This window comes from Drosophila busckii, chromosome 3R, assembly GCF_011750605.1.
Source record: "Drosophila busckii strain San Diego stock center, stock number 13000-0081.31 chromosome 3R, ASM1175060v1, whole genome shotgun sequence".
Lineage (NCBI taxonomy): Eukaryota > Metazoa > Arthropoda > Insecta > Diptera > Drosophilidae > Drosophila > Drosophila busckii.
Genome location: NC_046607.1, coordinates 3,720,689 through 3,737,287, shown reverse-complemented (window position 1 = coordinate 3,737,287; position 16,599 = coordinate 3,720,689). Strand labels below are relative to the sequence as shown.

The window sequence follows — 16,599 nt, the reverse complement described above, 5'->3', positions numbered from 1 at the left end:
AATATTTATGAGCACTATTATTACTTAAGCTCTAGCTTATTTATTTATTGGGTGTCAAGGCAATCTGCAAAAAATAAAAATATTCACTCAGATCCATTGGCAAGCCGACAAAAGACTCATTTTATTTTAGTTATTAAATAAACAACAGATATAATGGAATTTTTTAATAATTTAATTAACAACTGCTAAGTATACACAGATTAATTAATAAAAAACAATTAGCAATATCAAATTTCAACAGTTTGAAATTAATAAATATAGAGAGAGAGTGAGAGAGAGAGAGAGAGAGAGATAGAAACAGAGCTGGGAACGCAGAGTATTAAACGTACATATAGACTAGCGCGAACATAAAACTAGCTACAGCTACTAACTAAGATTTGCTCAATCCCGCGTATGATCCCGAATCCAGTCGAGATACTCTGTGACGCGAGTATAGACGCCGGGATAGCCAGGCTCGCCGCATTTGTTGCCAAAGGAAACAACGCCCAGCTGCACCCAATGCGAGTCATAGCGCATCATCAGCGGTCCACCAGAGTCGCCCTGGAATAAACGATAGACGCATATTAATTTGCTGTGGATGGGTTAAGCCTGTAGCTTCTTACCTGGCAGGCATCAACGCCGCCGTCCGAGTAGCCAGCGCAGACAAAGTTCTCGTTGATGGGCTGGAAATAGCTGCGATCACAGTCCTCATTGCGCCAAATGGGCAGCTCCGCCTGTCGCTGGCTGGTGGACTCCTTGCCGCCATAATAGGTGGTGCCCCAGCCGACAACAGTAGCACGACGCCCAGGCAAGCGATCCTTGGGCGGCATGCGACCAGCTCTGGGCAGGCAGACAGGTATCACATACTTGGATTTGCGCACAGGCTTGTCCAGCACCAGAATGGCAATGTCATTATAGAAGCCAATGCGCGAGAAACTAAACAAGAGATGCTTGAGTTAAGTGCAATTAAGCAAAGTCTGCTGGACTTACCGCTCATGTGTGCGCACTTCCTTGACGGCAAACGTAACCGGATCAGATGGCTCCGCATCCGTGGACAAATCAATGTCACCCAAACGCACCGTAAACTGTCTGGCAGCAAAACTGTAATTCAAATTCAATGTAATCCCCATGGAGTTTAGATGATGTTGCTGCCCACTTACGGCTTCTGTCTGGAGTCACGCGTGCAATGCGCCGCTGTCAGAATATACTTGGAGCCAATGAGCGAGCCACCGCACCAGAACTCTGTGCGCTTGGGGCCGTGCAGGAAAATTGCCGCCATCCAGGGCCATTGACCGTTGGGCGCTTCAACGCCGCCCACAATGCGACCCGTTGAGTACTCCTGCTGACCACACTCATCCGGATCGACAATATTGTTGGCTATATCCTCCAGCTCATCGGGTTCCAGTGGCACCTCAGTCGTTGTGCTTGTTGTCGTAGTCGAGGGCTTGAGCTGCGGTATCAGCACCAAACTGTTAGTGGGCTTGCTGGGTCTAGCTGTGGGTCGCACAGTGGGACGCGCAGTAGTGCGTCTGGTGGTGCTAGCTGGCCTGGCAGTGCTACTGCTGGTTATAGGGCGTGCTGTTAGCTTCAGTGGACGTTGTGTAGTTAGCGTAGTGGAGCTTTCGGCAGCAGACAGCGGACAGCAAACTCCAGGCACAAAGAGACTCTTGAAGCAAAGCGATTCACGCAAACTGCTCAAGTTGAGCAGCAGCGCGGGACAGCTGCTGAGATCCTCGCAGCGTCCTGGACGTCCACTGGGCGTCTTGCAATGATTTTCCACCTCCTTGCCAGTGGCGGCATCTTCGCTAGCTACAGCCAGCTGATCAAGTGGACGCAAAGTGCTGATGCTGGTGGTGCCAGCGGTGCTTAGCGTGGTGCGTGGCGTTGTGGGTATTTTAATCTTCTCAAGCGACTGTGATGTAGCTTGCGTTGGCTCCTCATTGGGCTTCTTTAGCTTCTGTTTGTTCTTGTTCTTCTTGCGCTTCCTCTTCTGCTGCTGCTGCGGCTGCTTGGCATCCTTGGTCTGCACGAACATGGGCGACTGCTGTTCCTGGTCCACACGCTTGTTGGCTACAAGTACGGCGCTTAGATTTGCAGGCTTGCCTGCTGGCAATAAACTATTGGCAGATAGTGTGGCAGTAGTATCCAAAATCTTGCCAGAGATGCCGGGCAGCGGCTCAGACTTGGCCAGCAAAGCGGAGCTGCTGCTGCTGCTTGTAGAGCTGGACTCAGTTGTAGTGGAGACAGACTCATTGCTGCTGCTAGTAGAATTTTCAGTTTTGCTGTCTTGCCCGCCGCGAGTCATATCCACTAGCATATGTCCCACATGGTTGAGTGCGCCCAGCGTCTCAGAGATGCGATGAAAGGTTGAAGGCGAGAGCAGTCGTGGCAGCGACGAGTCATTGCTGCTGTCGCTGCTTGTCTCCTCCTCCTCCTCATCGCTATCGTAGTATTCACTGGTATCTTCATCATCTTCACTGTCCACTTCACTGGCACTGCTACTGCTGCTGCTGCTGTAGCTATATTCGGGTGCGCTGCTCAGCTGTCGCCCCAAGCGCGCATCGTGTAGCTGCGGCTGAAAGAAAGACGCTGCCTTAATAGTTAAAGTTGTGAACGTCCGTTTAAGCTAATTAAAAGCTAAGCTTATTTTACTTACCATCATTGGTTAGATGTGTAGGCTGCTCCTCGTCATATGCATCAGCGTTGCCCTCAGCCTGCACTCGAGACGCAAGCACTAAAATAAATTAATTTAAATTAATTATATAAGGCAACTTGTTTAAAAATAAATACAAGTTTTAAACGCTATTATATTAATATAAATAGCCCATTAAGTTGATAGCATTTTAAAAATAAACTAGTTTTGCATATTTTGCTCAGCAACATTTTTTTGAAACGCTTGAGCTTGAGTTTTGATATAGAAAATGTTAATACACTTTAAATATTTGTTGTATTGAAAGTAAATTACAATTGCATATTGAATAAAACAATTATTGACAACTGCCTGGAAATGTTTAAAAGCGTATTGAGCATAAAGTAAAATTAAGTATATTAAGTGAATTAAAATCTGCAAATTGTTTTATGTTTACTTTAATTTATTATTATTTATTGCTGTCAAATTGACAATTCCCTAACTACTTCTATATAAAATCTGCAATTGATTTCTGCTTATGCAAACCTGCCCGTTATAGTTGGGTAATGCTGCAAATTGTTATTACGCGCATCTGTGAGAAAGTATGTCGGTCTCTTATGGCGTATCTATCTATCTGTCTGTCTCGTTCGCCCTTTTGGCTGCACTCGCTGCTCAACATATCCGCAACTGAAGCAGTTAATGTTTATTTAGTGTGTTTATTTGCTTTTGCGCTTTGCCTGGCGTTTACTGTTATGACATAATCTGGTTACGCGGCTACTTAATGACTTGTCCGACAGTTCGTTGCTGCTTCTTGAGTAGCCCCCAAACCAGGGCAATGCAGAGTGCCCTTTTTGAATATTCTCTGCGCGGAGTCAGCTTAACTCAAGGTCGCAGTCGAGAGCAAAACCAAAAAGTTTCTCTTTGCATAAAAGTTTGATATTATCGCCAAATGATTTGGGTTAAGCTGTTACAGTATTACTCTGATTTTGTTTTTGTTTTGGTTATCGTTTTTTTGCCTTTTTTTATAAATTTTATGCGCCGTCTCAGTGCTCATTAACATTTTTCGAGGTGCGCACTGCAACTTTGTCACTTTCACTTGGAATTAAATTGCCCATACCAATAGCAATGCTTTTGTGTTTTTTTCCATTTTTCTGCTTCTTGCACGTTGTGGTTGTTGTTGTTGTGCACACAATGAAATATTGTCCAATTATACAGCAAAAAAAAAAAAAAAAAATTGTATCTGAGCCGGCATTTAGAAATTATTTCGGTTGAAAAGTGAATGGCCCTTTTGGGAGCACATGGGGCACAATTCGCATTTGTTGTGGTTGCTTAAAGCTTGAATTGGATTGTGCTAGCTTCTTATAGCAAACTAGGTTAGCAGCAGCCGAAAGAAAGATCAAAGTTGTATAGAATTTGATATGCATAATGCATCAATGATTTACTAATTTAATAATTTGACAATTAGCTTACACTTCTTAGCTTGCAGTCGCTTTAATTGCAGCTTAAGTTAATCTGGCAGTTGGCCAGCTGTGGCTTATGCCAAACGAAAGTGAAAATTCCAGCCAACTGGCTGGGAAAACTAAATTGCCAGCCGCGCACAGCGGGAAAATTCAGCCATTGAGCAATGCTAGCGAGCAGTTTAAATAGAAAGAGACAGCGCCAGAGGCAGAGCTATAATAAAGACAAACAGCTGAAGCTGAAGATACCAAACGAGTATACGTATAACATAAAATTGTACAATTCGTGGTCTTTGCCAGCACTAACAACAACAACAACAACAATAATATTTGTTAAAGTTTCAATTTGTGCAGCGAACGCTGACAGACGACAGCGTTTGTTGTAGTTGCATAATATATGAGGATAGGCTCGGCACGTTGCTGTAATACCAAAGATACTCATGTGCGACAAAGTGCTGCCCCATGTGCACGTGTGTGTGTGTGAACAGTAGTTGGCATTAGCTGGACAGTTAGTTTGCCAGCTGGCAGTTGGCGCAAATTTTTTGCTGGCCTTGGACATGGAGTGCAATGCGCAGTCAACAGGTTTTAAAATGACGTCACTCACACACACACACGCAAACATCTCAGTTGGCGGAAGATTTTGACAAAGAAAGTTGCACACTTAGTCACGTTTTTGGAGTAATGGCAAATAGTTTGGTTTTCATTTCGCGTTACTATAATTATAATAAATATTAAGTCATACTTCATTTCAAAAATCAAGTTTGTTGCCTAAGTTATTTGTTTTTTTTCTATACACGCCTGGCATGCCTATGCGCGTATCTGGAGCATCGCGGCAATAATAATAAATAAACAAACATGTCTTTGCATGCGTCTTACCACATCTAACATTTATTTTGAATATACTAACCTAGGCACAACAGATATGCAGTCCAATGCATTTTGTTTAATTAATTTATTAGATTTATATTTGTTATCTAAACGTTTTGGGTATTCATAAACAACAAAACTAAATGAGTTTATTTATTTTATATACGTTTATTGTTTACTGTTATTCAACACAACTGAACGAAGCCAACGGCGACAGCGAACTTAACGAAAACGTCGGCTCAATGAAAATGAAAGTGTTAAGCGTCGCGTTCAACACACAAAGTTTATCTTAATCAGCAAACTTTATATATATAGTTAGTTTGTCTGCCTTGTTAATTTATTTTATAATTTAATGCTGTAATATTTATTTATTTAATTTTTTGCTGCCACTTAAATTTCACTTTGTTGTTAATATTTTAGCTACACTATATTGTATAAATACAAGAGTTATGCATTTTTTTATTTGAATTATTTTTTGCTGGTTGCGCCTGCGCCGCGGCTGCTTCCGTATGCCGTTGCTGCCCGAGTTCGACTGAAATTGAAACTGAAACTGCAAAAGACAAAACGACACGGCAGACACACAGAGCCAACAGCAAAGCGACAACAACCAAAGTGACTTTTTGTACTCATGCTATGTCTTGGAGTCGCGCTCAAAGTTGAACCGTCGTCTGAGCTTGGAAGGCCTCTTGTTGTTGTTGTTGTTACTTCGTTCCGTTTCGTTTTGCTTTTGTGAAAAGAGTAGCAATACCTTAATATTAAAAAGAAAGGTCTGCTACAGTAAGTCGCAAACTTTATACACTTTGTACTTATTGAAGACAAGTTTAGTTAACTATACACAAATGTATAAAGAGTAGTTTATCTTATCTGCTCCTATTTAACATTACAGCTTTAACAATAATTTCGCGCACCTTCTATACAAAACACAATAAACTGTCTATACGCAATGCCAGACAGCCCACACGCCCATAAAATATATTTACTTAGCGCCTCAGGTATTACCCCGCACGCTTTTGGCAAAAATTTGCGCAACCTTCGTTAATTTGTTTTTATTTTTAAATGTTTTTTTTGTTTACTCCACAAAGTGCCCAAAAGGCAGTCACTCAATGCTGTTTCGAATGATTCATTGTCAGATGGTTTCCCCCAACAGTTTGGCCCACTTAAAATGCAAATTGATTATAGCGATGTTTTTTGTTCAGGCTGAGCAACTTCAGCAGAGGCCTTAGCACTAAATCTTCAATTTAGTATTGTTCAATAGAGTTTGAAGCGCAGCCAGCTTAGGGGAAATCCATATGAATTGCTGTTAATTCAACCGAAAACCTTGAGTTTTAAAAGTTGACAAATGCTAAAAAAAAAAAATGTTAAATTATTGAATAATGCATTCAAGTTAATTATACAATATATATATTTTTGGTTTATGACAATTGTAAATAGAAAATTTTACAATATTTTGGTCAGGCGCACATCAATTCGCAGTTGTTGAACAATTCGAAGAATAAATAAAGCTCGAAATTTCGCGTAGCGCCTTGTCTAGATTTATAGCCCAGCTATGTGCCCAGAAGCCAGTCTCAAATAGGCCGACTTGATCACAGAGCTTAGGCCTTGTTGTCGTCATTAACGACCGTGAAAAGCAAAAGTCTGGAGCGTGTGACCAACATAATTAATTGACTATTCATATGTGAACAGCATATGAACGCATAGAAATGTATTTACTTACATTTCTTTATTTTTGTACGCTATTGTTCGCACAACTGTTGACACCTTTAAAATGAAAAGCAACAAGAGCAGTCAAACTGCAACAACAGGTTACAAAAAAAATATAATTTACATATGGTACATATGTTCGCATTAATAAAAATAACGAAAACGCTTAATGACTGGGAAAATAAAAAAGTGGAATTTACATACAACTATAGTATATACATACTATGCATATGCATAGAGTGTGTATTGTTCACGTTTGAATTGTATTTCAAATTTAGCGCCATACAAAAAGCTTAGCTTGCCAACATTGCGCATGCGCAATGCTTTGAAAGTTTAGCAACAGCTGTTTAAATAACGAATTGAATGCTAACGAAAGTTTCAAACTGTAAAGCTGTGCAGTGCAGCTAAAACTTTAATACAAGTCTTACTCTGCTTAAGTTTAAAATAACTTGGTAGTCATTTGACTAATATTTTATTTGATTTATTTACAATTAAAAGCATTTTAGATTAGTAGCTAGAACTACAATGCCACTGAATATTTGAACATTAAGCATTTAGGAATTAAATATACTCGCATATCCATTAGTATTAATTGTTATAAGGATAATAGCTAAATATGTATGTTGTATTTATACTTTAACTGTGTTTAAAATTTGTTGCTTTAAAGCTTGTACGTGTTAGCTTAAGTATACGTTATTATAATGTGAACAATTAACACTTAATTGCGAAATATGTAGAGAGTAAATGTGGGGGGTGGCCTAGACTCATATGTACAGTTGAGCGAGCAATTTGCTTGGCTTAAAGATACTCGTAGAACACAATCCAATAGATGCAGTTGAGACTGGCAAAGAGCGCTGGGAAGAGCACACGCGAGGAGCGATCAATGTAGATAGCACGCTTGAGCCGCTCCTGGGCTGGTGTAAGCTTCGGCTTGGGCAGCTCTGGCTCAGGTGCTGGTGGCGGCGGCGGCGGTGGTGGTGGCGGCGCTACTATTGGAGTCAATATTATGCGAGATTCCTGGCGTGGAATCCAAGGTCCATCTGCATCCAACGGTGGTCGCACCACACGTCGCGTTGTTGTAACAATCTGAAAACAAATTTAAGCATTAAATGTGCAATAGCTGAAGTTAACTTAACTTACGCGTTTATTTTTGGTCATTTCATCGAATATCTTTTCAATTTTTTCAATTTTATCATCAGCCAGAGGCATCATAGTTGGCTTGTTGCCTGGCGCATTGCTGCCACCGGGTGGTGTGCCCGCGCCTGCTTCGCCCTCCTTTTTTCCTGGTTCACCTGCTACGGGCTTTGGCGGATACGCCATGGGCTTGGGTATGGGCGTATCGCTGAGCACAATATTTATCAGACAGTACTCCATCAGCGCCATGAACACAAAGACCGTGCAAACGGACATGAATGCATCCACAGCCTTTAGATAGGACACTGGCGGCAGCGATGATTGCGACTTGGCGTGCTGCGTTGAAAGCGTTAGCAGTGACGTCACGCCTAGAGTTACACGCGCTGGCGCCGCCTCCGGTTTGATCCAAAACGATACCCAGGACATGATTACAATCATGCAGGTGGGTATATAAGTATTGAATACATAGTAGACCAGACGACGTTTCAGCGTAAAGATCACCTCCAAGCAGGTGAAATTGCCCGTTGAGTAGACCTGCGTGCAATCCGCAGTCTCGTTGCGTATCAGCGCCACCTGCGGCAGTTCAATGTTCTCATCCACCACCAGCGGCGTCGTGGGATCCCATTGAAAGATCAAATCATCTGTAGTGTGAGATACTAAATAATGCATAATAAGCATAAGCGTTTAATGATGTTTGCAATGCAAAACTTACAGCTCTCCATTTGTAGTTTGCACTCTTGCGTATCATGTGGATAAATGGCAAAGTTCATGATGCACGAGAGTTTGAGCGTCAGCTTGACCATATATAGTATAGTCTTATCCTTGTAGAGCCACATATAGTGATTGGGTATAGTCATGGTTTGAAATGTAACAGACTTGGCATTCTTGAAGAACGAGTCCGGACGCCACATATTCTTGAGCCAATCGACTTCAAGTAGACGATACTCCTGCGTCATGTTCTCAGGCAGACGTAGACGATGATCCTTCCAGGTTTGCGCAAAGAAAACATCAGCCACATAGGTCATGGAGTTCTCATCAATGGAGTCCAGGCCCATAACAGTAACATGGAAATAAACTATAGTGGGCTGACCCTCCTTCTTGGGCGGACGCATTTTGTCGTACCGTTTAATGTCCTCCGGTAAAATATCAGTTATGGCCAGACTTTGTCTATAGAGAGCGTAGTATTAAGCTTAACAAAATACTTATTATAGGCAACTTACTGAAATTCACCCTTGGCGTAGTGTTTAAGGCAAATAAAACAAATGGCAATTAGAATTATTTGCGCTACCATCTTTGCCTTTAATGCTCTTGCCGATAGCTCTACAATAGTTAAGAATTAAAACAGTTTCAGTTACGGCCGTGACTCGACCTTGCGTTGGCATCAAAGCAAAACTCTCGAACGGTGTCACTGGCATTGACAATGCATCGAGAGCTCGGCTCGAACTTGATGAAAATAGCAACAATTATGCTGCTTAACGGTGTAAATAAATGTAAAAATTCTTTTCGAAACAATAGACTAGCTCACTTCCTGCTTTCTTGCTTGCTGCCATAGCCTCGGCATTGGCGCAACCCTGTTCTCAGTTTTCTTCAACCTGCCCAACGTCTCTGCGCGTGCCTTCCATGCAGTTCCACTCAGTCTCTGTATGCTGAGGCCACAATACTGACTTAATTCACAATTAAATCCACTCGAAGCGGGCGTCAGCAGCTGCGCTCGGGGCGGTGGGTACCACGGGCTTTAAGTGGCCCATGCGCCTTTTGTGAGGCTGCCGATGCCGATGCCGCTGCAGTGTGTGCCCCATTCAGCGGCATGATTGAAGGCAGCAAGCAAGACGACGACGAGCGCACTAGACAAGGACGATTGTTGTGGCAGGAGTGCTCACTGCACTTTTGCTTCGGGGTTTGGTTGCTTTACTAATGCAAAATTAGGCCAATATGTATTCTTAATTTAATTACAATTAGAGCAGCGAGTGTAATTAACAATAATCGATCAAATTTAAAGCCCAGAATTTTTGTGATAAGTATACAAATGAGAATAAAAATATGGGGAATAACAAGGAATGAATATAAAATATTTTGTAGAGATTTCTTTTAGAAAATTTAAATTTTGTATTCATTTTTTCTCTAAGAAAAGTTTAAAACTATTTTTATTTTTAACAGTTACGATCCATGAATTAAAATTAAAATATTTAATACGGCTTTAAGTAAACTACTTTTTCTCAAATTTTATGTTAGACGCTAATAATTATTTCTCTTAGTATTTAAGCATACATTTTAATTAAAAAATAACCCTTAATTTTGAAAAGAGTTTTTTAAGCACTTAAGGAACTATTTCTGTCAATTGCGTGTGGCAGTAAGTATATAATAATGTTCTTAAACTTTTGCCTAGGCGTTGGTTTTATTAATAAATGGAATATTTCTAGCCCTAAATATGTGAAAAAAAGGAAATGAAATGCACTTGTGCTTTAAAATATTTGAAGAACTAAAGAAGTTATTCTCTATCTATATGACTTTGTATATATTTTTTGATATAATGTTTAAATTATAAGTATATTACTTTTTTTTATATGTTATAGATAGATTTAAAATACTTAATACGCTTCACAAGTCCTGACAGCGATTATATAACACAAATGACAGCATTTTGTCAAGCAAAATCAAATTTGAAACATTTTGATTATATTCGAGATACGTTGATTTGAAGTAATAAATTAAAATTTATAATTTGTCTTAAATTTTATAGCACAATTGGCAGCACTTTAATATTTAATTATAACTATGTGATATTAGTTTAGATTGGCTGATTTTAACGTCTTTACGGTTTGCACATTCGATGACAACTGACGGTTGGCGCTGAGCAAATTTGAATTTAAAACGTTGCCAAACGAACAAGACGAACACGAATTTCACCAACGAAGGATGCAGTGACAGCTTATATTGAAAGTATGTGTGTGTGCATGTGTATGTGTGTATGTGTGTGCGTTGTTGAGACGCTGTAGACCTTAGCATGCTATAAAAGTGAAAGGCCTTAGCCCATAAATGTAGAAACTAGGAGAATTCTTTAAAGCATGCATTGAACGAATGCCGAAGCCGAAGACACATCTCTTGCCAAAAGGATACAAAGGGTGTATATATAGTATGCATATATGCATGTGTTTGTGTGTTTGTTTTGCCATAGTCACTTAACATAATTTCGTCAAGTAGTTTGGCATTGCCTTTCCACATAATCTGCTCGGCTCTGTCGTCATCATCATCGCCAGCACCAGTGATGAGCCCACGTCCTCCAGCTGAGCGTTCCAACTGCACTGATGTTGCAGACGAAACTATTGCCAAATTAACATTTAATTTCTGTAAAAGTAGCATTGTCTCTTGACATTTATTTCTGAATGTCACTTTAGCGCCACAATTTGTTCAATCAATTGGCTTGTTAGTAGCTGCGGAACAAACTTTTGTAGAGTGGCTGCTCCCAAGTGGCATTTGTCGCAGTAGACAAACCAACAGCTGCAACAATAAGACATTTTATTGCAGCAAAAGTAACAAACAGGCAAAGGATAAGCTAGGATTTCACACGAATTGCTAATGAAATGCAATTGATTGACGCTAAGCTGCGCCAAACTCTTGTAAATAAACAGCAAACAGCTTAAAAGTACATTAGGATTAAATTTAGTTAATAAGTATGCATCGATTAAATTAATTCAATGAACCTTTGCCTTGAACTGCTTCTAAGTAAAAAAATTTATAGCCAAGCGGTTAAATTCAGTTTTGTTTTTCAAAATTCTAAGAATGGATTAAGAGAATTATGAAATATTTAATGCCTAGTATAATCATATTATTATAGAATATACAGAATACTTTGAAAGATTTATATAATATCTAATAGCTAATATATAATTTATAATATATATTCATAAATAAATAGGCAAAAATACATTTATGAAAATTTAATCCCAATCTGAACTCATGTAATACTTTAAACATGTTAAATTTATTTAAATTTCTATTAGTATAACCAATTATAATTAAACGTGTTATTCACTTATATCAATAAATGTCGTTGCTAGTTGAAATGCCCTTGAATTTAACGCCGCCACTTGCCACTTGCAATAATTTCTATTCCCAGGTTAGCATAAGACGTCGGCGGCAGTCTAAGCTGGCATTAATATAATTATGAAAATATTCAGCAGTGTCGCCAACTGAAAGCAAAGGATATATGTATTTTTAACCTTGATGTACATAAGTAGATGGGTATAGTTTAACAAACCATGTAGTCTCTTATAAGCGCCAGCAGCTCTCGCCGGAGCACTCTACGCCTGGCCGCAACACTTCAGCAAAGACATCCTTTGGCCCCTGCAAAAGCAGCAGCCATCGCCACAGCCACAGCCAACAGCAACTCGTCATCAACGTCGTTATTAAATTATCTCTGATGCGATAATAACACACTTATGTTACTTGCCGCAGCATCCTCTCATCTTTCTCATCTTCCGCACCATTCGCGCAGCAGCTGCTGCTATAAAAAGCCTCTGATATTTCTATAGTTTATTCGAATGCAGTCAAGCTTGTGGCTGTGGCTGCTTTTGGACCTGACCTAAGTACTTGGCTGGCTGTGCACGCTTTTCAACCAAAATCACAGTTTTCTCGCCCTCGCCCTCGCCCAGCCCCCGCCTCACAACCTGCGCCGTTGCAACTAAGTGGTGCTCTTAAGTTTTTTGCTGATGCTTGCAGGCGGGCGAAAAATTCGCAAAGGTTTTGACTTTGGCGCGCTTTTAAGTTGCAAACAAAAAGTCATTGAAATGAAATTTGTATTTGTATAAAATAATTTTGGTTGCGCTGATGCGTGACGTCAAACGCAGAAGAAATGTTTCAAAACTAAGCTTGTCTCTGCAGCTTGCTTGACTTGATCAATATGTTAAAAAATTAATAAGCAGGCAGACAGAGAGCACACACAACAGCTAAGCAAACAACAAAGTTAGTGACACAGATTTTCCAGCATGCGGAAGTTTGCTGAATGGCAAGCAGTAAAGCTGTGAGAGTCTCCTCGCTTCATTCATAAAAAAGCAAAAGCAGCGAGGCCATTGAACCGACTTCGAAATTGTTAATAAGGGAGTTGTGTGTGGTGGGTTTTTGCTTTTGTCAGCGAGAGCGCGATTGGCTGGAGGGGATGGCGCCTATTTAAAGGGATGGCACAGTCAGCAACAGTTGCCAGCTCAGGTGGAGACAACGTCATTGTCGCCCCATTGTTGACAAACAAACCTGTAGCCAGACACGTGTGCGGTTACATTGGTGGTGAGTGTTGCAAGCAAAGAGTTTGCAGCTGCAGGCGCATGCGTCAGTTCGTCAGTTGGACAGCTGAGTGGTTGGTAGTGACGTCGCTATTGATTTTTACACAGCACGAAGACGCGCATCGTTGAATTGCAATTGCTACTGCAAGCACAAAATATTAGAAAAATGATATACAGTTAGCACATTAGTTAATTAAATACAATAAATACTGCGTGTGGTTGGCGGTTGACGTTTTCGTCGTTCCCAGAGCTTAATTGTTAAGGCCAAAACATGAATAAACTGCGACCATATGTGCCATCCAAGCGAGTTGCCATACGGGACTCGATTGATGAGGATATCAGCGATGATGTGGATGATGAGGTGTTTATTAAGGATGCGCGTTCCGCCAAAGTGAGTCTGCGACTATTAAAACATAAGTTTGTTATTTATTTATAACTTTTTTTTTGACACTTACAGCGCAGCGAGGAGCAAGGACTCAAGCGTCCGTTGATGGCGCCACGTCGCAAGCACAGCCTCGGCTCCAGCTCCACGCCCATTATGAAGCAACATAAGCGCAGACGCTGCTGCCGTTGGTGCGAGCCCTTTTGCTATACCTTGGCCGCCCTAACCGTGCTCTGTGCTCTTCTAAGTCTGGCTGCCCTTCTGCTCACTTTATTCCCTTTGCCCGTGCAGCGCATAAATCACTGGTGGAGCGAGCCGAAAGTAGCCGCTCCGGCTGACAATGTCGCATATGGCAGCAGCCTTGGCAGCGAGTTTGTGCCCTGCACACAGATTAGCGTGCAGCGCCTTTGGACGCGCAGTCTGCCGCGCATGAACAGCGAGAGTCCTTTGCGTGCCGCTGATCTCAATGGTGATGGCATCAAGGAGCTCATCTTCGGCTACGGCGTGGACGATAATATACATTATGAGGGCATACCGCTGCCGCGCTGCAAGTCCGCGCAGCAAACCGATGATGTGCCCTGCGAGGGCGGCGTTGTAGCCTTGAATGGCATCGATGGCTCCATATTATGGCAGACCTGGAGTGTGGCGAATGTTTTCTCACTACACTGCAATGTAGACATTGATCGCGATGGCGTCACCGACTGCGTAGCCGCTGGCAGACTGGGTGTAAGTATTATCATGCTAAATCCTCTCTAGCTTTATTGCATGTGATTGCTTTGCAGATGATATTTGCCATAAGTGGAAGCATTGGTCAGGTCATCTGGAACTTCCATGAGCTGGAGGTGGAGACCAATTCGCCTATAGTCATGGACTTGTATACAATTAACGTGCTGCGCGATCTGGACGGCGATGAGGTGCCCGAGATTATAGCTGCGCATCTGGAGGAGCGCGAGGAGTCCAGAGCCGGGCACATCAAGCTCATTTCAGGCAAAACGGGAAAAGTGCTGCGCAGCATACCCACGCCACATCGTGAGGAGATGTTTGTGCCCATTCAGCTGCTCACGCGCAACGATGGCACCGAGCTGCTGCTCATGCTTACTGGAGGGCAAAACACACCCGGTGGCATTTACAGTCTGCGTCTGTTGACGCTCATGGCGCACACCAGCGAAAAGCATTTCACTCCGCTGCATCAGCAGGCGGCCTCGGGTTTAATGGTGCCAGCTGTGCTAACTGATCTCAATGGCGATGGATTTACTGATGTCATCGTGGCTGCTTTCAATAGCAGCGTCTTTGCCTTTGATGGTCGCAACTACAGCATGATGTGGAACTATACCTTCCCAGCCAGCGAGTGTGTCAGCGCCATTGTGCCTGGACACTTTGATCACGACAATGTCACCGATTTCATGGTGAAGTATAACACCGGTCCAGGCTTTCCCGTGTACTATTATTCGCAGACAACTATACTGAGTGGACTCACTGGTCAGCCCTTGCTCAATGCTGTTATGACAGATGCTGGTGGCGCTAGCAGTCTGCTCGGTGGTGTATCCATTTCGCAAAGCTTCGGTGGCGATTTCTTCCTGCACTGGCAGCTGCAGTGCCGCAACAGGCCCAACGCACGAGATGCGTATGAATTTGTGCTGGATAGTGACATCATTCTACAGGCACGTGCGGATACTTGTCGGCTGCGCTTTAATGAGTCCACGGTGCTGAAACTTAATGCCATTGCTAGACACATTGAGCCACCTGGTGCTGTGCTCTTTAGCACAGATGATTTGGAGGTACAGCTGAATCGCACGCATCGTCCTGCACCAGCTGGTAAGCAGAGTCCACTAAAGCATCCCAAGTTACTCAAGAAACTGCTTGCCAATCGGGAGCAGCTGCTCAGGCAGGCGGCGGCCACGGAGCGAAGTGAACAGTTGCCAATTACGTCTAAGCATGCCAAGCATCATAAGCGTCCGTTGTCAGATCTCTTGCCAGAAGAAGAGGTAGCTGATGAACTTAATGGCTTTGGTAACGGCTTCCTCAAGGAACCCTATAAGGAATTTGTAAGTTTAATTTCAAACAAAAATCTATAACACAAATAATTTATAATCTATCGCTGCAGAGGGACTACGAACCATTGCCGCTGCCTGCTGAAAATTCACTGCGCTTACCCGAAGAATTTGAGCTGGTGTACAATGATGAGTTGCCACAACCGGAGCAGAACGACCGTCCGATACACTTGCGCAGCAAATATCCCAGTGGCAGCAATCGTGATGTACGTAGTGGCGACATGGATCTCACTACATCTACATCTACAAGTCAGCCGCCAGCGGCACAGTCTCCAGTTAGCCTATGGGACTTAGAGCTGGACAATGAGGCGCATGAGCAGGCTGCCGATGCTGCAGCGGCAGTAATAAGCTCCAGCAGAGATTCGCAGTATCAACGTCGCAGGCGCGATGAAGCTGAAACCACCACGGCCTCGCCAGATTCAATGGCTTCAGTTAACTGGTATATGCCTTCCATTTCATCTACAGGTGTGTTGCTCAAGGCGTTAGGTAATGCCAGCTCTTCCCTTGACTTTGCCTTTGTGCTCAATATACGCGAATCTGAGGCATATCCACCGTTGTTCTCGCCGCAGGATTTGAGTTGCGTTGAGGAGAAAATAAGCGCTTATAAAAGTGAGTTGCAGTTCGATTTATATATGAATATTAATACCTTACTATTTTGCGCTCTTAAGGTTATACCGCCGAGAATTTACGTGTGCTGCGTAAGCAGTTTCTTAAACAGTGCCTGAGCGAGCGTCTCGTGGATGTGGAGCCCGCTCTTCCACAGTACGAATCCCAATTGATAGTCACACGCATTGGCCTCACGTGCACCTGTCGCACTTTACAGCCAGGGGAGGTGTGCTCAGAATTAGATCCCATCGAAATACAGCGCTGGACAGAATTCATGGGCAACGATGGGAATGGGTACTATGCCGACTAAAACTGCAACTTAATGCTTCAACTAGAACTAAGTCTATCCTTCGCTCTCTAATCACCTATTGTAATAAACCGATATTTACGTGTGTATGGCTGTTTCTTGTAAGTGTAACATTATTTACATGTGTTTTGTGTAAATTTTTATTATTTTACAAGATTAAAATTAATTAAAAGTAAATTGCGCAAAATAAACGTTAAACACAAACTTAAG

General features: G+C 42.2%; 3 protein-coding genes across 4 annotated transcripts; 1 reads left to right on the top strand and 2 right to left on the bottom strand.

Annotated features, from left to right (window-relative positions):
* Window positions 1–272: 272 nt before the first annotated feature.
* Window positions 273–2,703, bottom strand: LOC108602017 (serine proteinase stubble). Its single transcript, XM_017990020.1, has 5 exons — window positions 2,636–2,703; window positions 1,140–2,554; window positions 970–1,080; window positions 603–915; window positions 273–540 (listed from the first exon to the last, which is right to left on the bottom strand). The coding sequence occupies exons 1-5, from the start codon at window positions 2,639–2,641 to the stop codon at window positions 382–384; spliced, it is 2,004 nt and encodes a 667-aa protein (XP_017845509.1). The 5' UTR covers window positions 2,642–2,703; the 3' UTR covers window positions 273–381.
* A 4,450-nt stretch (window positions 2,704–7,153) lies between these two features.
* Window positions 7,154–10,443, bottom strand: LOC108604244 (glycine receptor subunit alpha-4). 2 transcript variants are annotated; one of them, XM_017993618.1, is made up of 5 exons: window positions 10,322–10,443; window positions 8,988–9,087; window positions 8,480–8,934; window positions 7,774–8,423; window positions 7,432–7,719 (listed from the first exon to the last, which is right to left on the bottom strand). In XM_017993618.1, exons 2-5 carry the CDS (start codon window positions 9,056–9,058, stop codon window positions 7,432–7,434), a joined length of 1,464 nt encoding a protein of 487 aa, XP_017849107.1. In that variant the 5' UTR covers window positions 9,059–9,087; window positions 10,322–10,443. The 2 variants fall into 2 exon arrangements, with proteins under 2 accessions (XP_017849108.1, XP_017849107.1); XM_017993619.1 differs by lacking the exon at window positions 10,322–10,443 and having other exon boundaries at window positions 7,154–7,719; window positions 8,988–9,617.
* Window positions 10,444–13,199: 2,756 nt separating this feature from the next.
* LOC108604243 lies at window positions 13,200–16,493 on the top strand. The gene is made up of 5 exons (XM_017993617.1): window positions 13,200–13,434; window positions 13,501–14,151; window positions 14,208–15,470; window positions 15,530–16,085; window positions 16,145–16,493. Exons 1-5 carry the CDS (start codon window positions 13,315–13,317, stop codon window positions 16,390–16,392), a joined length of 2,838 nt encoding a protein of 945 aa, XP_017849106.1. The 5' UTR covers window positions 13,200–13,314; the 3' UTR covers window positions 16,393–16,493.
* The last annotated feature ends 106 nt before the right edge of the window (window positions 16,494–16,599 follow it).